Source organism: Doryrhamphus excisus, linkage group LG1 (genome assembly GCF_037039965.1).
Source record: "Doryrhamphus excisus strain RoL-2023G ecotype Guam linkage group LG1, RoL_Dexc_Guam_v1.1, whole genome shotgun sequence".
NCBI classification, from domain to species: Eukaryota; Metazoa; Chordata; class Actinopteri; order Syngnathiformes; family Syngnathidae; genus Doryrhamphus; species Doryrhamphus excisus.
The window spans coordinates 12,983,317-13,006,057 of NC_136357.1; the positions used below are offsets into that span (position 1 = coordinate 12,983,317).

Here is a 22,741-nt window from a genome sequence, read left to right on the forward strand (position 1 = left end):
TAGGTATTACAATTTGATTTAGTTTTGCTATACAGTAGTTAACGTCTCTTTATACGGCTGCGAACAGAGCAAAACTTGCTTCGCATTGTGTTGCCGTCCCTCTTATCCCCATCCATGTTCGCAGCCATCCATCTGCGTGTCAGACAGAAATAAACTATAAATAAAGTAAAAAAAATAAATATTTACAGTGTCTGGCTCCTCAAAGGGAGCACAGTGGGTGAAGGAGGTTCACAGGGTCAGCGCATGAAGTGAAAAGGTTTTTGGCCCCATCTCCCATGAGCACACTGAATGTCAGCACCCCCTTTCCTGTCCATCAAACTGTTCTTGTTTAGACTCCCCAAACATAGCAAGTTGAGAGAGAAAGAGGTGTGGTCGCGATGGAGATAAATGTGAAGCTCCTCTTGTGTCGGCTCATGTCAAATGTTAGTACCAATAAATTGGTTTCAGCATTTGCTTTCAAATCTAATTTTTTACACTAAACTAGAATTGGATGATTTCTAACCTTGCGAGGTGTGTACTCAAGCTTACCTTTTGTCCTTTTGATTGTATAAGATGATTAAAATTATATACACTATAGTGATATGTGGTATGAATTGTCACTTCAAGGCTCCTGGTGCAGGAATACTTGTGATAAAGGAGGCGTTTACCTCTGTCTGAGGATGAAGGGACATAGAAGACCAAGCTTGCTATCACAGATGCAGGAATTTTCTTGACGTCCTAAAAAGTAGAAAAGACAAACAATTACATGCATTCAATGATGTTAGAAAGTACACATTAGAATGTGGGTTTTGATACAAGCATTAAAAGACAAGCGTCAGTAAATACAAATAAAAATGTGTGTGTGTGTGTGTGGGTGAGAAATGAGACTACAACAAACAATGAGAACCGTTCATATTCCTGTAATCCGACTCAACAGCGAGCCAAATGGACTCTGACCCATTCAGCTGCACTGGAGGGCCCAGGAAGAGAAGCTTGCGGACTTAGCAACAAGGCCAAACCACAGGTGATTTACAGTACATCAATATGTTGTGGCAAGACACACTTATATGTTTTTGTTTGATTTTGTAAAATCTTTGGAGCGCATTTCTGCGTGGGTTTGCAACACAGTTACTGTGATGTTTAATAACTGAACATTGATAATGTGTCCATCTATCACACCAGGACTGCAAAGTAGTACACAGAAACATGTGCACTGTTACTCACACAGACTTCCAGACACGTGCATCCACTCTGTGTGCGTTTGCTGCAAACACACACACACACAGATTGATACGGTATGTGTGGCGCTAGGCCCACGTGTCAGCGGGCTGCTACATGGCAGCAGTTTGTCGGGTCAAGGCCTTTCCCAGGTGCAACAGAAAGCGAGTTGGAGAGTGAGAGTTTGGAATACACAACAGTTGCGGGTCACCTTGCCTCGCTTTGAGATCAATGTCTGTTTGAGTGGCAGAAACACACACACACAAAGCGGATGAATCACTTCTTTTGGCTTCATTGAGATGCAGCTACAAGACGAGGGCTCGCCTCCAGCACCCGCAAGACGCACATATACGCATTTGCATGTTGCACCCCCACACACCACTTCACACTACCTTTCTGTTCACTGCATGTGCATTAACACACAGAGTAGTTCTGCGGCCTGGAAGTCAGCACACAGCCCAGTTGGAATATTGTGATCATGCATCATTAAATACTAATTAGCTTTCATGTACACTAAGCAACAAAAACACCACCCGTCCACAACCTGACTTAGACTCAAGGCCCAATAGTGGAAATGTATCGTGCATCAAAGATTTTGGCCTCACTTTTTATATTATTGCAGTTTCAGTTTATATTGTATTGGATCTCATTCAATAGTGCAGGGATAGCTAATGTTGTACCCGCCCTCCCTATAGTGATCACTGGATTGGATTCAGACCATCACAATGCCTCCCCTTCGCCACACACACATATTTCTTAGTGCACGACAGGACAAGTTGAATTATTAGTGTCTAAAATAAATGGCACATAACTCAGGAACACGGCGAGGCCATGACACTCTGCCAGTGCAGGTGCAGGTGATGGACGCACCGCAACATGAACGCCACTGATTTAAATCGCTTTAAATGTAAATGTTTATTGTGCTGAGTGATGCAGATGCAGATCAGGTGGAGGAGATTGGAATGTGAATGCATGCCTCTGTTCGTGCAGAGGAGACAAGAACATGGAGAAAAATGTTGGGCGGCAGAATGAGAAGCGAGCGATTTACGGAATATGATTTTGTAATGCAAAACATTTTATACCAAATACAGACATTTATTAAGAGTTTCTTTGTGGTTGATCGAAGCAAAGTACAACGCAAGCGATCACAATGTCATGATAAAATGACTTATTCCCACAGATTTAATGCACTTAATGCACACGGAAGGTCAAATAAAAGACGGCGGCGGTGGTGGTGGTCAGCGAGCACTCCAGCAAATAGACACTAAGGGAGCATGCCATCCTTCAGTGCTGCTAATTCTGAGGCATTAAAGCAAGCTACATGATGATGATTCAAATGTCAATACTGATACATTTCAAAGTGATTTCCCATAGTTGACCCGAAAAGCGTGCAAGTCCAATATTGTGACAGGGGACAACTACATTATCTTTAATAACTTAATCACAGGGTGGACTGCGAGTGAACAAACGGTACACGAGTCAATACAAACCAAGACCGAGAATAGAATTACAGTTTGTATTGATAAAATTAATAACGCGGCGTGTGTGTGTCTGTGCACACACATCATTCAGAGAAATAGGAGAGCAGGTAGCAAAATGTTTCAGGAAGTGAGCACACACCTGCACAATGATCAGGAAGATGCATGAGCCAGGTCATCCTGAGAGACACAAGTACAGAAATCTCCGGTATAAACTACACCACAAATGTAATTAATCAGCATGCTATATTGACCTAATCAGATATAGAAGGGCCATAAATTAGTGGACACACAGTCAGTAAAAAGGCACCCCCTCTTTCAAGCCAGGACACATATCTCCTCGTTTATCATGTGGAAGGGAGCTGCAGGGAGGCACTATGCTATATCTAGGTCTCTCTCGCAGAAAATAATCATCATCATCATCATCATCCAGGTTATACAAGAGCATCACCTCAGCTCACAGGGGAGCACAGCAGACCAGGTGGCAGGTCACTGTTATGTCTGACGGCAAGTACTGAATAAGAACAGCAGCAGATGTGCATCCAACATTCCATAAGCAACACACACACACACACAGCATGTGATGGGATGCATGCTTGGTGACCTTGCACAGCAGCTTTGTTCTTTAGAGCCATGTTAGGCTGCAGGAAGACAGTCAGTCAGCGCAGGTCCGAGTGACTTTGAACACCTCATGTGTGTTGCTTTTCTGTTAAGTCCGTTTTGGTTTGGGTGATGTCTGATTTTAATCCAAATGCTGTATTTGGAAAACACATTCTATAAGACGCAGTGCATTTGTCCAAATTATTGGTCATTTTTAAAAAGATTACCTTTATCAAAAATATTAATTTTGTACTGGACCTTATTAAATGTTACCATACATTTTAATAGTATTTTTATTGTTGTTTTCCATGTTTTCAAACTTTGTACATGCACAGCGAATCCAACAAGTGGATGCATGTCAAGTAAAAAAAAGTGCAAGTTTACACGCAAATCAATCATTGACCGAATATGTTGTACTCATCTACACCCGAGGCCTTGGCAGAAGCTACAAAGCTGACCATTCGATAGTTATTACATGCAATGGAGAGTCATTTTTCTTTCATATTCCGGAAGTATTTCTGAATTCTGGAAAGCCACGCAACAGGTGAAGGCCACTTTTTTTAAAATATAAAAAACACACATTTTATTTGTTTTTAAATACATTAATTCCGGAGTAAATCAACCATAATTACAAGATAAATGGAAAGAAAATGAACAATGACGGCATTCCTGATTGCTATGTTAATTTCGTGCGTAAAGTGCGCATCGCTCTACCATTTATGAAAGCAGATATTTTTCACAGTTTAACACTTCTTCCAATGCGTCTAACTTGTGTTTTTGTTTTATTTTTAGCAGAGGCAAACAACACAAAACACAAGTTTGTGGTGTCAACACATTCAAGGCAGACGGGCACCAAAGCACTGTGCGAAAAAACAAACAAACGGGAAAAAAAATCAGGCAAAAAAATATGTTGTTTTTCCCATTCATGTTTATTGATGAATGGTATATTTATTAAAGTCCATTTTAAAAGAGCGCATGAGGACATCACTGCTGCATGATGCTTGACATTAGGATTTTCTAAACAGTTCAGTGTCTAAATTGATCATTTTTGCAACAATTTAGCTCCAAGCCCACTTGTTGATGCGTTGATCAATTTAGTGGAATAAGTGAATAAAAACTAAAATAATCATTGTCAATGAGGAATACAATAGCTGGTTAATTTCAGTGTCACCTCGACCCCAAATGGGCTCCAAAAAGAAGCTTCTAAAGTGTGTCAGGGTCCAAGTGTTGCGTGTCCAAATCCCATAAAAAGGTCAGTCCAAAAGCATAAAAATAAACAGGGGGAAACATGACCAGCATGCATGGATTACAGTCTTTTTTTTTATATAAATTATCCAAACTTTTGAACTTTGGATGTTTTTTTCACGGAGGGAATGTGTGACCAAATGAAATTGAACACATGACAAAACAAAGCATAAAAATTAAAAAAAAACTGCTGTGTCTGCAAATAACAGCTGATGACAAATAAATGACGAGTGACTGAGATGATAAGTTACTAAAACAAAGTCTCCTCTGAGTGATCAAACTAAATCAATCCCCAACTTGCACGCTTTTTACGCACAAACAACTTAAAGCTGCGCGTAAAATGAAGAGTTTGTGGTGCGACTTAAAACTTTTTTGGTTTTGTTTTACGCCGAGACTCACATGAAAAACTCCGGAGACGAAGGGTTGTTGTCGCTGCCGGAGCCCCCGTTTTCTCTGAAGCCGGTGGTGATGAGCTTCTCGTACTTCTCCTTGTAGGCGTCCCTCTCCCTGGCCAGCCGGGAGATCTCCTGCTTGAGATGGTCCACCTGCTGGATGAGCTGCGTCTTCTCGCCCTCCAGGACGTGCCTCTGCTGGACCCGCTTGTAGCGGCACGACTGGGCATAGCCGCGGTTCTTTAGCGTCCTCCTCTTCTGCTTGAGACGGATCACTTCTTCCTTGCTGACCCCGCGGAGTTGCCGGTTGAGCTCCCGCACCGACATGGTCACCAGCTGCTCGTCAGAGAAGCGCTCATCCAGGCGCATGTGCGGGTGGTGGTGGTGATGGTGGTTACCCCCCGCGCCGCCTCCTCCGCCGCCGCCTCCGCCGCCGCCTGACTGGGACCCGGAAGACGGGTGATGTGCCCCTGCGTGGTGGTGGTGGTGGTGGTGATGGTGGGGAGCTCCGGTTTGAGCCGCGGCTGCAGCGATGACAGCGGACACCACCGCGGCCGCAGAGCCCATCTCCTCCCCGGCCATGGCGCCCGCCGGTGCCGCCCCCCCTGCGAACTGTTGCCCCCTGGCATAGCCGTCGAAGCTCTGGAGCGGGTGGCTGCTGCTGATCAGCGCCTCTACGGCGTCCTCCGGGCTGAAGCCCAGAGCCTCGGGGTTGAGCTGCTGTTGGTAGCCGGTCATCCAGTAGAAATCCTCCAAGTGCGCCTTCTGCTCGCTTCCTGATCCCGGACTGGGCGCCGAGAAGCTTGGAGAGGGGGGAACCGAGCTGCAGGGCGTGCTCATCGGGGTGGAAGACAGGGATCCCCCGGCGACCAGGCGGCTGCACTGGCTGATGCTGCGATCGGGCTCCAGCGGCTCCTTTTTCACTTCAAACTTCATCAGATCGAAGTCATTAACATATTCCATGGCCAGGGGACTGGTGGGCAGGTCGGAGTTGCTCATTGCCAGCTCTGATGCCATCCTCTTGCTGTTGACAGTCCTCCAAAGGGGGTGAGGAGCACCTGTCAAAGTGGGCTGTTGAGACACGCACTGAGCCAGCTTGATTTCTTTATTTATTTTTGCTTCACAAGCGGAGGAAATAAAAAAAAGTAGTGGGCTCCTCGCACTAATTGCGCAGCGCAGGTTCGCTTCGGGAGGAGAAGTCGATAAGTTTTTCTTTTTTTATTTTTCCCCTTCAGTGTGACGCAGTGGAGCAGCGGTGTTCCCTGCCTCTCTCCCGGTGTGCTTGAGTCTGAGCGCCGCTCTCCCGCTTTCTGCCATTTAACACTTCATGGCTCCTTTTAGGATTAGTGCGCCAATTTGAGGAGGCTCACGTATGTGTCCCGGGCAAATAGTTGCCTGGTGGAGGAGTAGGAGGAGAAAGAGGGTGGAAGGCTGGAGAAAAAAAAACTCCACCCAAGGATTGATAGATTTTTTTTTCTCATGAGTTAAAAAGCATTGCTTATTTCATCGTTGCCGTGACGTCATAAAGCTGAACTATCAAATTGACCGCCAATGAGCAGGGCGACGCAGGACCGAATTACCATAATTGAAGGTAAACTTTTATAAAAAAAAACAGTACATCAACGGAAGGTTAAAACACTTTTAAACACGTTTTGATAAGGAATGTTGGTTAAAATCATGAAATGACACTAAATGATGTTATGGTTTAAGTGACGATAACATGCTGTGTTTATTGTCATTTGTTATTCCGTCACATAAACTGACAACAGTTAAAAGTCCAATGAATCTGTCAACATTACACTCGCTCATTACAAACATGTTCATAAAGCATTGCGTTAATGCCCCTGTGTATTGTCATGCATGTAAATAATGTTAATATAGTAATAAAGACAGATTGCCAAACAAAAGGCACCGAGGTGAACATGAAGCGTGATTGTATGGCTGCTTGTAGAAACCCAATGTTGCCCCCTTTCGGTGAAAAGCAGTAACTCATGAAGGCGCTTGAAGGAGTCAAAGAGCCTAGTGGAAGATTTAATTCACCTTTTAGTCACATTAACTTATGAGTGCGTGTGGAAAAAGTCAAACAAATCCACAGACACTTGATTAGGTACACCTGCACTATAACTCATGATGTCATGTTGAAAATAAAATGCATTTAATGCATTTGCAAAGATCATAATGCACACTTGTAGGTTTCATTTAACAATACAAGGATTATCGACATATGAACTGGTGCATGGCATCAAAGTGAGATATTTTTAATATTTTCATGTAGATATATAGCACAAAAAACTATTCGAAAAGTGCACACTGCAAACTACAACCATGACATTAAACGTGTCAGTTAACACTTAGAGGTTGGTTCAAATCTTGCTTCTTCCATTTGAATCCCTGTTGTCCTTGGGCAAGACATTTCATTTCATCCACACAGGGATGCTTCACTAAACAAGATGCTGACCTACGACCTGGACCGGTCCCCGAAAGGATGAGTCAAATGCAGAGATGAATTTCACTGTACATTGTACATAGGATAAATACTGTTAAATCAATCAACAATTTGAACTGGAATAATTTGTGTTGGGGTATCTAATGTTGTAGTTAGGGAGTGCTCATGTTCATTTGTTCTAAATTCTAAGAAAAAAATGCTATGCAAATATTGATAACTCATCAACTGCATCCATATCTGAAGAACATAAGTTTGAAAGTGCCAAAAATGTCATCTACCGTTTAAAAGATTCAAATTAGATGACATATTAGATGTCGCTAAGTCCACTTGTGTCCCTATTGTTTAATGTAAACATGCACTACGACAACAAGTCTTCCCCTTGTGCTTTAAAAGCCGTGCAGTGATCCGTCTCCCAAAGCAGTACATTCCTCGGTAGTGGCGGCACATGAGAGTAAACAATAAGGAGGACTATACACAGAGGAGCGGAGAGTAAATAAGAACACTCTCTGTGGAACATGTCACACGGGGAAGTGTGGGGGAGAGCATCAGAAAACTACAAAGCCGCCTGCAGATAATCCAACTCCCCGGTGTCCCCGCACAAGTAAATATTCTCTTGGTCCCTGCGACTGTTCATGAGGATTTAACATTAAACAGGGTGGATAAACATTGTGTTTTATTCATTAGAGCATACGACAGAGGGCCCTTGGACTCTTTGGAATAAATATTTAACAGATAAGGTGTCCCCCCCGCTTGATGTTGCACTGTAAATTGAGATTGGTAATAAATACGAGACTGTATTTATATGTGTTGATATTTAGTCACTAGATCCTAATGGCACAACGTGATGTCCTGCTCTAGCGTTTATTAATGTGCCATAAAGGTGAGTGATCCTTGTATGTAATTCTTTTCAGCTCTCTGAAGCAGGTTTACCTACACAGTGATTGTTTTTGAAATGTTTACATTACCAATGGAATAGACAAGAAGGTTTAGTTGCGGATTTGTACAGGTCTGATGAAGTGACCTGGGGAAATTGGGGTCAGGACCAGCTTTGAATTCATGCATCTGCTGTGTACTTTCTTATGAGACAACAGACCAAGATTTATGTTGTGAATGTAGAATTGAGTAATGAAGTAATGAAAGGAAGACTATACACCAATGTTATTGACAACAAAAGACTCAGCATCATCATACATGTATCCACGTTTAGTTGTTTTTTACTTATTACAATTAACTGTTAAACGTTGTCCTCATGTGTGAGATGCACATCTGTAACACGAGTCAACTTTGCATCGTGCTTTTGTCCATTAAAAGATGGACTTTGTTATTGTTTTCATCTTTTACTATTAACCTTGGCTAACCTATTTTTGCACTTGTATGACTCTGAGGAATGTTAGATGTTACTCAAAATTCAAGCAATGCTCAATGCCCCAAAACTGACTGGCAACCAGTCCACAACATATTATTTCCTAAGGGGAGAATCTGTGTCTAAATCCCTAAAAATGGGATGTCGATCGGCATTAGCTATTGGCAGCCTTAACTTGAGAAAAACTTGAGAGAAAAAAAATTTGTACACCACAATAAATGACAATCACAATAACAAACTGTCCCCTTCATGAGTGGCAACTAGTATTAAAGGCAGACTCTTGAATTAGATCTCATTGGACGGCCTTTTGGGTGAGTTGTTAGCGTGCAGACCTCACAGCTAGGAGACCAGGGTTCAATTCCACCCTCGGCCATCTCTGTGTGGAGTTTGCATGTTCTCCCCGTGCATGCGTGGGTTTTCTCCGGGTACTCCGGTTTCCTCCCACATTCCAAAAACATGCTAGGTTAATTGGTGACTCCAAATTGTCCATAGGTATGAATGTGAGTGTGAATGGTTGTTTGTCTATATGTGCCCTGTAATTGGCTGGCGACCAGTCTAGGGAGTACCCCGCCTCTCGCTCCAGCACCCCCGCGACCCTCGTGAGGATAAGCAGTAGAAAATGAATGAATGAATGAATGAATGAATTGACGGCCTTTTCTGAAGTGACTGGTGATTGTACACTGGATGGACCGTTTACACTAACTCACACGACTTCACCATTATAATGCTTTACCCATTGTATAATAATTGCGCAATAATGCATTTCAACATATTCTAGAAAGGATGTGTTCCAATATTTATGACTCCTAACACAGAAAAAAAAGCACAAGATGTGTTTATTCACTGAATTGTTGTCAAGACTTTGACAACGCCTGATCGATATTTGGCGCCAGTGGACTGTCAACACATTAAAAGATGAAGTATCATAACATTAGAAGTACCATAAAATGTCCCGGTTGATTTATTATTGCTGTGGATGCATTGAATCTGAATAAAAGTCTATTGCTATAAGCTATTGACCAGATGGAATAGCAAGTATGTCACTGACATTGGATATAGTTTTAAAACTATTCTGTTGTAGGACTTTGACCCCGCTGAAGAGTGTATGTGTGTTAATGAGACTATGTGTGACCTTCTAGGAGAACACTGATAATGATGACCCAGGCTCCTGGACCTCCTTGTGATTTAGTGGTGCAGTGACATCCCTAATTGTTACATCCATTAAAAGCCTCCCCTGCTTGTAAGTGCCACATTGCTGTAGTCCTCACTTTTATTGTGAGTTTGCTCATTTTCTGTTTGCTTGTGGGCTCCCCCTGAAGGTGCACACTTACCTCGGACGTCCATGTTGTTTGTGAGAGTTTATCACTCTGTTAAAATGAAAAAAATGTATTCATTAAAGAAAAATGTGTCAATGTAAACACGTAATGTTGTATGAAATATTGAACGTTTTGTGAAAATAAAGTGTTGGTTTAGGCCGGACTTTTTCGCACGGTGTGCATTTTTTACAACTCCTCCCCGTCCTCCTGCACAATTAAAAATACACTTTTAATGTGACACATACTAAACTAAAGGATTTCTGCACTACGTAGATTAAGTCTTCTAATCGTTCATTGCGCTACGACTGGGAGGTTGGCTCCATATTAATTCTCAATCCCCCGCTTAATGCTGTATATTAAACTCTGGTGGCACTCCAAATGTGGAGGGGAAGGGGGACAAGCAGACAAGTGGGCTCAGCAGGCTCATCTGAGACACATTTAATTAGCAGCGCACAAAATGAGCGAGGGTCTTAACTGACTGTGTCTTTTTGTAATAGAATGAGGACGTATGCAGGAGGTTGTTAGAATTACAAGTATGAAGAACACTGCTGTTTTACAGGGGGGGGTTTAAGAGAACAACATGCTAAGATAATGCGGTTACAGTTCATTGCTACTCACGTCTCACATCAGCCTGCTCAGTACACAACAGCTAACTCACCAATAATTTAGAGTCTGTTATTGTTGTCATGTGTTACAACAATAACTGTTAACTTATTTTTACACTTTTCCAGTTCTATTCAAACTGACTGGCAACATAAACATTTTGCAATGGTGATGATTTTGATTTCCGTGATTTTGAAATTGCTCACAAGAATTAGGTGGGTGACATGTGTGCTGTGTCCTGGAACATCCATACATCCATTTTCTATGGCACTTATCCTCACTATCATGGGGGTATGCTGGAGCCTATCCCAGCTGTGACTGGCCGTCAGCCAATCACAGGGCACATATAGACAAACAACCATTCACACTCACATTCATACCTATGGACAATTTGGAGTCACCAATTAACCTAGCATGTTTTTGGAATGTGGGAGGAAACCGGAGTACCTGGAGAAAACCCACGCATGCACGGGGAGAACATGCAAACTCCACACAGAGATGCCCAGCGGACATTAGAACCCATTATGTGGCCAACATGCTAACCACGTGGCCACCTTACAGAGTCCTGGAACTTCATTCATGTCTTCGGGCGAGAGGCAGGGTACACTGGTCGCCAGCCAATCACAGGGCACATATAGACAAACAACCATTCACACTCACATTCATACCTATGGACAATTTGGAGTCGGCAATTAACCTAACATGTTTTTGGAATGTGGGAGGAAACCGGAGTACCCGGAGAAAACCCACGCATGCACGGGGAGAACATGCAAACTCTACACAGAGATGTCCGAGGGTGGAATTGAACTCGGGTCTCGTAGCTCTGAGGCCTGCACGCTAACCACTCGTCCACTGTGGAACTTGAAAGTGTTAAATAATAATCATGCACTTTCTCACTTTGTGCGCTTGGTTTTTAAGTACGCCATTTAGTGCTTTTTACTCTTATATATACACTTACAGTATATTACAGTTAAGACATGTCTTACACAGTTAATGGAGGCTTTCTGATGGAAGCCTTACTAAATATTATTAAACATCAAATGCAGGGATGTATATACAAATAGTCATATTTGTTGGAGAACAGAATTTTTCTTAGGGATACTGTGAGGGCTAGTATCGTTAAAACAAATTATATACTGAATACTGGATCCTCGTGGCTTTATGTCAGTTAATGTTTATTTTAGCTTTTTTCTCTGAAACGAAACAATTTTCCCACAAAAAACACATCTTATTCACCACACGTCAATAATAATTTATGAATATGTATTTATTTGGGACAATCGGCCCTTATAGGCTGCAGTTTTGAACACACCGTAGTTCCGTAAGGCAAACTTTCTCAGACACTGACACAGCTTTTGAAACATCTGTTCATCATTTTACATGACTTCGGTGATATTTTGGCTGGCCAATTGAAAGTCTTTTGCAGGCTGGATGTAGCCCATGGTCCGCCTATTGAGGATCCCTGATATACACTTAGATAATGTACAGTACGTGATAAAAATTGATAGAAAATCCATGCTGTGACACAAACACAAAGTCTGGCTGTGTGCCTGCCACAAAGTAGGCTTCAACCTGATAATTGGCCACAATGAGCAGACTTGAATGTGTCAACCTTTCCTCTCCACATCTGCTTATTCCCTCACGCAGCAGGTGGCCTTCTCAAACATCTCAACTGAGTCATCCTTTACATTATAAGACAAAAAAAACATTATCAACCTCAACGTATATACAGGAAATTGGTTGAAATTGCAAAATTGGTAATGTGATGTGGCTCATTAATATTTTTCATGCCTGAAAATATTTAATTTAATGCAGCATACTTTCTGTGAGCAAGAAATCACAGGTTTATGAATACAAACAAGCACAAGAAAAGATCAATTAAGCGAGAGGAAGCTGAGCTAATCTTTGTCTGGCTTCATTATTGGCCCCATTAACCATCCCCAACATGCATCAACACAGCATGCCAACACTATCAATGCAGAAGAGATGATACAGGGTCCACTTGGCAGGAGGCGTAACCTGAAATATGCGGGAATTTGGAAAACCCGCTGTATTAGAAAAGAGGAATGACGAAAATAGGAAACAAAAAAAAAACCTTCATCTGCAGACATTAAATAATAAATTCTTCCTCCTTGTGATAATACCCTCAATCTGTTACTCGGAGTCATTTGTCGCTGTTTTGTGAGCAGAGCGGGACAACTAAAGCCACATCTCTCTGGGTTATTTTACACTTTGTCACAGAGGCAGAACAGCCTCCTTCTCTTCTAGATTAACACACGCAGACAAGTGCCACTACAGGGATGGTGGCCGACGGGTTTGCATTTGATTACAGCAATATTGAGCTCGGAAATTAGATGTTTATCAAATGTGGTTTGGTGGGCGAGCAAGGGGTTGGCAGGAGGACGCCAGGGATAAGTGCTAATCCGGCTGTTAAATGGAGGGTTTGACATGTTGGGTCTGACTGGAGAACCCAGCGGGACATCCCCATTTGATGGAGTCGGCATACAAATAAAACACCTCAGTGGTGAATATTTCCACAGTTACTTACCATGGAAAGATGCGTCCTGAAGGGGGTAAACCAAATGCTGGATAGATGCACAGTAGAGCAAAGGATCTTGCAGCTTTTTCCGAAAAAAAAAAAAAAATGCACAAACAGACTTAGTAAGAGTTAGTCATGCTTCTTTGCACACTCACAGTAGCTTTGGATGCTTACACAAGGAGCAGAGACACCCTTCCTGTTGCTTATCCGCTTCCTGAGCCTCAATTTGTATTGAAATCCCTCACAGGCAATTATCCACACGCAAATGGTGTACTTACTCTCAGCTTATATAAGTTTCTTTCTCAGTAAGCCGTACCGTTTCCATCTTAAAACTCTAATTACAATTTCAGAGTTTATTGCAATGAGGAAAACGTGGCCACTCAAACTTTACACACAGCCTAAAGTCCCTTCAGACCTCTTGTTGGCTCTTTAATTTGAAAGATTGATTAATCTCTCCCTGGCATAACGTTGGAAATCCCTTCCCAGGGAGAGAAATGTGGGCACAGGCTGCATTCAAGACATTTTGTTGAGTAAAGTGTTGGCAGGCGGTCTGATGCCACCGCTCAAACCCCCGCCTCTCGGGCTGTCAGGAGTGTCATATATCTGGGGGATATCTAAGGGCGAGGGAGATCGCAGCCCAATTACGGCCTGATAACTAATCAATAGGCCGCTTATTTCTACAGGAGGGAGTAAAAGAATGGGCCCCTGGGACACATAGTTCAGATTACTCTCTTCTCAACACGGGACGGCCGCTAATGATGAGGAAGAGAAAGAACAAGTGGATAGAACAAGTTAGAGGAAAGTGTGTGGGGAGGGGCAGAATGACTGCAGTTCCAGGATGATGGCAAGAGATGGGCAGTTGATTCAATTCCTTGATGAAATATGCATTGATGATTTATTAGAAGAAATGGCAGAATCTGACTCTGAATGCTCCAGACTATAGAGTATATAATTGTAGCTAGAATAATATTTAGTCCTACATCGGGGTTATCAAAGTACCAATCAGAGCTAGGGATGCGGTTGATCCATTATTGTTATCGGGTATCGATACCAGCATATTTTAATGGCAACAATGAGCCATGATTCTGTGCTTTAATATATCATTTGCTGATAGTCTTTTGCCGTGGTTGCGACCAAGAGTTACTGGTTTTGTTCAATAAAGTGATTTTGATTGACCACTTCATCATCATTCTTATAATGTATCGCAGTGGTTCCCAAAGTGGGGGACGCGTACCCCAAGGGGTACATCCAGTTCCATAGGGGTATGTGAATAAAATTGAAAAAGATCTGTCTCCATATGTCATTCGAACCCAGTGCTTCTCGATTATTTTCTGTCAGGCCCCCCCTAAGGGACAGAAATCCCCCCCCCGCCCCCCAAACACACAATTTGAAATCCTAAATAAAACTGATCATATTTATTCATTTATCTGTACTGTACAGACTGAACTTGAAACTGAATCCAGGAAAATGGATAGTACTCAATATTAAATTTCAATTCGTACATACTGGTAGGTTTGCATTGAAATAAAAGCCTTTTGTGTACCCCCAGACAGTTCCCATACCCCCAAGGGGGCCCGCCCCACTATTTGAGAAGCACTGTTCTAACCCAATCTATCATTCTGAGTCATAGATGATTTAAAAATCAACAGTATTAAGACAATTTCTGAAAAGCGATTGGTCTGAGTGGAAAAGTATTAGTAATAAAAATGTGATTTCACCCATGACTTGAGTCTTCAAGTCATTCCTGACAAACAGGCCTTTCTTTCCTCAGCTTTTGAACTTTGAAAGAGGTCAAATTCTAAATGATAAAATGCTGACAGCAGTGCTTCTTAAATGGGGTGTGCACCCACAGGGGTGTGGGGCAAGGTGTTAGGGGCGGGGGGAGACGGGGGGGGACTTTAACCAGTGTTGCTCTGCTCCCAATAATGTTCTACTCCCTCTACTTGCTAGCTCAGCAGAGAGATAACAGGTTCCCAATAAAGACTTCAGTTCAGTTCTATTTCAGAGCTTTTATTTTGAAGTGTTATAAAAACACACAGAAATAAAGCATGCCAATTATGACCTAAATAAATGCAAATCATTTCTCTGTGATATTCAACATAAACAAAATGCATTAATACAAATGCGGAAGCTCAATGCAAATTTACATTGGGAATCCCACAATCGTGCAAGCGATCAGCTCTAGCTATTTACATGGTGATATCGAACAACTCAGTTAAACAGATGATGTGTAATAAGCCTGACATACATTTTCTACGACTCTACAAGAGACAGGACTGACACATTGATCTTATCACAATAATCAATAATACAACTAACCGCACGATAAATAAAAACCAACATGATAATTTCGCCAGCTTCGATATTGTGACTTGGCCGTACGTGATTGTTTTCTTATTTTTGCACCAGGATGCAAGACAATCCACTTTGTGCATCTGTCTCAACACCTGGGCGTGTTGGTTCTATATCAGAATAAACAGAGAGTCAGTCATTCAGCCTCTTTGTCCCAGTGGGGGAGGAGGCCAGGCGCTAGCACGCACAGACTCCTGCACAGTGCATCCGGAAAGTATTCACAGCGCTTCACTTTTTCTACATTTTGTCATGTTACAGCCTCATTCCAAACTGTATTAAATTAATCTCTTACCTCAAAATTCTACACAAAATACTCCATTATGACAATGTGAAAAAGGTTTTTTTTGACATGTTTTGAATTTATTAAAAATAGAAAACAAAAAAATCACATTTACATAAGTATTCACAGCCTTTGCCATGAAGCTCAAAATTGAGCTCAGGTGCATCTTTTTTCCTCTGATCATCCTTGAGATCTTTCTACAGCTTAATTGGAGTCCACCTGCAGTAAATTCAGTTGATTGGACATGATTTGGAAATATAATAACTGTCTATATAAGGTCCCACAGTTGACTGTGCATGTCAGAGCACAAACACCAAGCATGAAGTCAAAAGAACTGTCTGTAGACCTGCGAGACAGGATTGTCTTGAGGCACAAATCTAGGGAAGGATACAGAAAAATTTCTGCTGCTTTGAAGGTCCCAATGAGCACAGTGGCCTCCATTATTCGTAAATGGAAGACGTTTGGAACCACCAGGACTCTTCCTAGAGCTGGCCGGCCTTCTAAACTGAGCGATCGGGGAAGAAGGGCCTTAGTCAGGGAGGTGACCAAGGCCCCGATGGTCACTCTGTCAGAGGTCCAGCGTTCCTCTGTGGAGAGAGGAGAGCCTTCCAGAAGGACAACCATCTCTGCAGCAATCCACCAATCAGGCCTGTATGGTAGAGTGGCCAGACGAAAGCCACTCCTTAGTAAAAGGAACATGGCAGCCCGTCTGGAATTGGCCAAAAAGCACCTGAATGACTCTCAGACCATGAGAAACAAAATTCTCTGGTCTGATGAGACAAAGATTGAACTCTTTGGTGTGAATGCCAGGCGCCATGTTTGGAGGAAACCAGGCACTGCTCATCACCAGGCCAATACCATCCCTACAGTGAAGCATGGTGGTGGCAGCATCATGCTGTGGGGATGTTTTTCAGCAGCAGGAACTGGTAGACTAGTCAGGATAGAAGGAAAAATGAATGCAGCAATATATAGAGATATCCTGGATGAAAATATTGCTGCATTCATTTTTCCTTCTATCCTGACTAGTCAAATAATGGAGGCCACTGTGCTCATTGGGACCTTCAAAGCAGCATAATTTTTTCTGTATCCTTCCCCAGATTTGTGCCTCAAGACAATCCTGTCTCGCAGGTCTACAGACAGTTCTTTTGACTTCATGCTTGGTGTTTGTGCTCTGACATGCACAGTCAACTGTGGGACCTTATATAGACAGTTATTATATTTCCAAATCATGTCCAATCAACTGAATTTACTGCAGGTGGACTCCAATTAAGCTGTAGAAAGATCTCAAGGATGATCAGTGGAAAAAAGATGCACCTGAGCTCAATTTTGAGCTTCATGGCAAAGGCTGTGAATACTTATGTAAATGTGATTTTTTTGTTTTCTATTTTTAATCAATTCAAAACATGTCAAAAAAAACCTTTTTTCACATTGTCATAATGGAGTATTTTGTGTAGAATTTTGAGGTAAGAGATTAATTTAATACAGTTTGGAATGAGGCTGTAACATGACAAAATGTAGAAAAAGTGAAGCGCTGTGAATACTTTCCGGATGCACTGTATGCATAGACTACATACATATTGTGTATTCCATACACAATGTTATTAAAAGTGACTCAAGGAAGTGAATATGCAAATGAGCTGACATCTGCATTGACATACAATATTAACTTCTGACTATTTCCGGTTATTTGTCCATTTGTTTTGGCAGTATTCAGATAATTAGAAGTGATACTGATTCAAAATCAGAAGTATTGTGATTTTTATTTAAGTGCAATATTTGATCATTTTATTTTATTTTTTTAAGTTTTTTTTGTATTTAAAGCTCTTGACATTGCAATTACTATGTTAAATAATCTTGAGAAATTTAGGTTTATTGCTTTTGATATGGTGTACTCGCCTTTTTATGACATTTATCATTAAGTTAAAGAAAAAATGGAAACAAAATAACAATGACAATAATATTGTTTATCGGCAAGACAATTATTGTCCAGCAAAATGACTCGTTCCAATGGCAATAGCTACTTCCTGAATCCTAACAATGGCAATATCCTGTGGGCAAACTGAGTTGAGCAATACACACGTACCAATGAGACTCATACTAGAAACAATATTTATCTCTCACAATAGAGATTTTGATGAAGTATTCCCTTATCCACCACCAGGGTCTGCTAGAGCTCGTCCCGATCCTGGTCTCTGTCTCCAAACAAAACTGTCTCTTGATGCTTGAAGGTTCTGCATGTTCCCCGCTACACAGGAACTATTCGTTCTCATTTCTTCTGACAGGTCATTCATTTTGTCTCTCCTCTGTCACTGTCGGCCCTCATGAAGAAATATGGCGGCACGTTCCATGCACTCTGTGCTCTTTGCGTACAAGACGCCGCGACACCTTTAGACCTTCTCAGCTTCTGTTAGAGCACCTCATTTCTACAAAACCTCAGGTTCAGACCCTCATCCCAGTACAATCAACCTCCTGCTCGAAGGTTGTGGTTTTTCCTATTTGGTTTATGCATGATTTGACAGCAGAGATAAGGTGACTTCTTCACCGTAGCCAGTAAAGGAGGACTGGAATGGTCCGGGCCTGGTTTGTGTTTCTGGAGCACTGTCTAATCAGTAGAATGGTGTTTTCGGCTGTCAGTGAAAGACAAAAGCTGAAACCATCACCATTAAGACTGATCAGGTTTCTCTCAATCTGCCTGTTTATCCTCCTTTCACCCAGATCACAACAAAGCTACCTCACAGCCTCTTAAATCCGACATGTTTATCCAAGACAATACAGACAGACTGTGAAACAGGCCTCAATGACTTTAGTGATTAAACACGAGGAGTAGTCTTGGATGAAATGAGGCACGGGAGAAAAAGAGAGCGAGGGAGAATGGGACTCAGTCCTCCTCACAACTTCATCTCCAAATCAGCTGCATTTGGTGCCAGATCCAAAGTTTTCCACTCAGAAGACCAATGCTTCGCTCCGTCTAAATCGATTGGTAATACGTCTCATCCCATTGATGCCATCTCTAATCCATTCTGGGCTACTTTGCAAAGATGGAGAGGCAAGGCTTGGGGGGAAGAGGGAGGAATCATAAATGCTGGATGAGCGGTCGTGTATTCTGAAGAATTTGTGTTGTGCCTTTACTCCCTCTACTGCGATGGGGCTGTGTCGTTAAGCTCTTTAGTCCGCGTGGCTAATGAAATAGGGTTGGCTGGATTACACAGGGCTAAAGTACTGTGCCTGGTGAGCCTTGGAGAAACCGCTGTCGCTACGCCAAGTGAAAGGCTAGAAAATATTTAAAAAAAAGGGAGGAGGGTTTGCAGAGTGGAAAAGGGCAATGAAAGGACTCATTGAAATGCTTGGAATTTTGTAGCAAGTGATGGCTATGTACTATACATGCTGTCTCTGTGTTGCATGACCCACAACTTGCTAGCCTTCTGGACTGATGAACCCTACACTTTTAATTTTTAGGGTGGCTAACCAATGGTAATAAGCAGTAATAGACATGTGCAAAATGCCGCATACTCGGCTTCAAATAACCATAAAAGTAACAGAAGGTTTTCAGCTGGTCATAAAATCACTAGCAGGAACAGACTGATATTAATTAGATTGGTGTATTCATGCTCTTCTGATTACTCTGATTCGGATTTTGCGGGATAAAATTGGTTCCGTTTATCATCGGCAGTGGTTTACAGCTTTGAGTGCTGAAGTAGGGGAGAGAGGATGTTAACGGTAATGTGATCACTCCCCACCAGTTACACATGATAACGTCACTTTTTAAGAAACAAATCATTCATTCATTCATTCATTCATTTTCTATCGCTTTTCCTCACGAGGGTCGCGGGGGGTGCTGAAGCCTATCCCAGCTGTCTTCGGGCGAGAGGCGGGGTAGACCCTAGACTGGTCGCCAGCCAATCACAGGGCACATATAGACAAACAACCATTCACACTCACAATTTGGAGTGGCCAATTAACCTAGCATGTTTGTGGAATGTGGGAGGAAACCGGAGTACCCGGAGAAAACACACGCATGCACGGGGAGAACATGCAAACTCCACACAGAGATGGCTGAGGGTGGAATTGAACCCTGATCTCCTAGATGAGGTCAAGAAACAAATCAATACTTCAAAATAATCCACACAGTCAAGGAAAATTGTGAACGTGTGACCATGTAGCGACAGAAATAACAGGCTGTCATGTAAATGTGATTTATTTAGCTGGTTGAATTAAGCACAAAGGTTTAGACCTGTTCAATAGAAGAGTTAGCCTTAAATGGCTTATATTGTGGGCCGCACCGTGGTCAAGTGGTTAGCACATAGGACACACAGTCAGGATATCGGGAATACCTGGGTTGATTCTCGGCTTGGGTATCTATGTGTGGAGTTAGCGTGTTCTTCTGGGTTTCCTCCCACATTCCAAAAACATGCTAGGTTAATTGGCGACTCCAAATTGTCCATAGGTATGAATGTGAGTGTGAATGGTTGTTTGTCTATATGTGCCCTGTGATTGGCTGGCAACCAGTCCAGGGTGTACCCCGCCTTTTGCCAAAAGACAGTTGAGATAGGCTCCAGCAAATCATAGTGAGGATAAGCGGCATAGAAAATGGATGAATCAACTTATATTGTGCTCTGGTGCTAATAAAAAAATAAAATTAAGTGGGAGTGCTCGTCCTGTAACTAAATATACATTTGTGAATATTGTAAACTTTCCAAACTGTACAATGAAGGGGAAGCAAAAACAGTTTATCTTGCTGTCTGTGTTGATCTCACAAGCATCTTTCAGTTTAAGCATCTAACCATCCCACCCCCTTACATGCTTTGCCTCCATCGCGCACATACACTTCCCTCCAAATATGTTGGAACACTCCAGAGGGGGAGGGGCGTGAGTTTAGTATGCCGCTTTCTAATTGGCCCACCCAACCTGATGTTGTATATGATGATAAATCTGGCCCAGGTGTCACCTCCTTGGCGGCAGGTGAGGATTGATGGGCTACAGGAGGGACTATCCATCATCCCAGGCAGGTGGCACGCTATCGGAATTTGGGAAATGCGTCCACAATCAGGGGTCCCACGGTGCTCGATGGGGTTTGCGACGCTGTTTGGGAGGCACTACTGGAAATCAATGGTGAGCACTCAAGGTCAATGTAGTGTTAGAAAACTCCTTAAGCTCTGACAGATGGATCCCTTTACTCCAATTCTCTACACAGTGCAATACAAGGAGCCTCTAACATCCTCTATGCTTTGCAGACAGGTGGATTTTCAGTGGTTTTCATCATGGCTGTCTGGACTCATTTGCAATGTAGACCTTCTCCAGATGACCACAAACTGGGCAAAACTCAAGTCAGGAGCACGGAGTATTGGAGACCTAATGGAAGGTCAGGTGGAATGTATGGCTCCTTATTCCTATAGATTACTTGTAAGTCACCTTGTCGCTACAACAGTAAGGGATGGGAGTTAAGCTTCAAGAAGGCAGACATTCACCCAGACCTCCTCGCTTGGCTGAACATCACAGTAGACCTTAGATCAGTATTTGGAATTGTGGGGGAGTGGGATCAACCATGTTACGGAGCTGCTGCAGGTTAATGATTCAGGCCATCAACTGCACTTTTACACTTGTAAACAGTTGGCAATGTTAAAATGTAGCTTCAAAAATGGCCTGGACAGTTAATGTTGGGTTTAGTGATGGCTGCAGTTAAGATAAGATAAGATAAGATATGCCTTTATTTGTCCCTCAGTGGGGAAATTTGTATTGCACAGCAGCAAGAGTACAGAATCAGTTAAGCAGTACAAAATACACAATATAGAAAAATATAAACAACCCAAGTATTAACAAAATCAACAGTTTTTCCCAGAGTTATATACAAATACAGTATGCAGATAATATGAAACAAGATGATATATATGACCTATACACTGAGATTTTGAGTTAAAGTGAGTTTAAAGTGAGTTAATATGAGGCATCATGGAAATACTTCACAAGTTTGACCCTGAGGTACTCCTGCACAATCGAGATTTAACGAGAACTTGACTTCTCTAATGCACATGTGAAAGTGAATTCACAGTTGAACTAATACACACACTGGAACGCTATCACCATACTATATCATTACATATTCAGCATTACTTCTCCATTACTGATTTTCAGAGGATGCAATTGTTCATCTGTGTCTAATTTTGTGCCTGATAAATGCCATAAACACACAGACGGTGAATAATGTTGTAAATAAATACAACCCATAGTATTGACGACTGATTAATTCACACGGAAAAGTACACTTTAATGTCAGTTACTCGTCCAGTTAGTATAGTCTAGGGGTCGGGAACCTTTTTGGCGAAGAGAGCCATGAAGGCCAGATATTTTAAAATGTGTATCTGTGAGAGCCATATACATTTTTTTAAACATTGAATGCAATAAAATGTGTGCATTTTTATGTAAGACCAACAGTTTTAGATAATGGGCTCTAATTACGTAGACCAGGCACACTACCCCACGCCAATGGGGTGTGGCCAGCACACTTTCGTGAGCAGCGCAGTGTCTAATAATAAATCAAATACTTGTTGCCATTAATACAACTTCTGCTGCTGCATAGTTTTGCACCGTACTCCGTAGACGTATTTCATTCTTTTGGCCATCTTCGTCAGAAGGCTTGGTTCTGCAGCTTTAGCTATTTGACTAAAGGAAGAAAGTTTACATTTACATGTTTTTTTGACATCTCAATGACCGAGGTAGACTACAGCATTACCCAGTAATAATCAAGTTTTGGTGTTTGACCTGGAAAATATCATCAGGAAAGATAGATATGGTCGGCCGTATTGCAGCAGAATATAGATGGACGAATTAAAATGCATAAGAAAGTTGTTGATTTTGAATATTATTTTTAACAGTCATTTCTGTGATGTTTACTTTAAAATGTTAGCAAAAATACATTTTTATTGTGGTAAGAAA

General features: G+C 42.1%; 1 protein-coding gene across 2 annotated transcripts in view; it reads right to left on the reverse strand.

Moving 5' to 3' along the window:
* The window catches only part of LOC131131539 (transcription factor Maf-like), a 44,360-nt gene extending 38,043 nt beyond the window's left edge, over positions 1-6,317 (reverse strand). The window contains exons 1-2 of one of the 2 annotated variants that reach the window (XM_058076318.2): positions 4,920-6,314; positions 648-717 (exon numbers count right to left, since the gene is read on the reverse strand). In XM_058076318.2, the coding sequence (XP_057932301.1) occupies positions 690-717; positions 4,920-5,929 (1,038 nt within the window). In that variant the 5' untranslated portion in view covers positions 5,930-6,314 and the 3' untranslated portion in view covers positions 648-689. Of the gene's footprint in view, positions 1-647; positions 718-4,919 lie in introns of both variants that reach the window. The other variant, XM_058076320.2, reaches the window with a different exon arrangement.
* Positions 6,318-22,741: the final 16,424 nt, after the last annotated feature.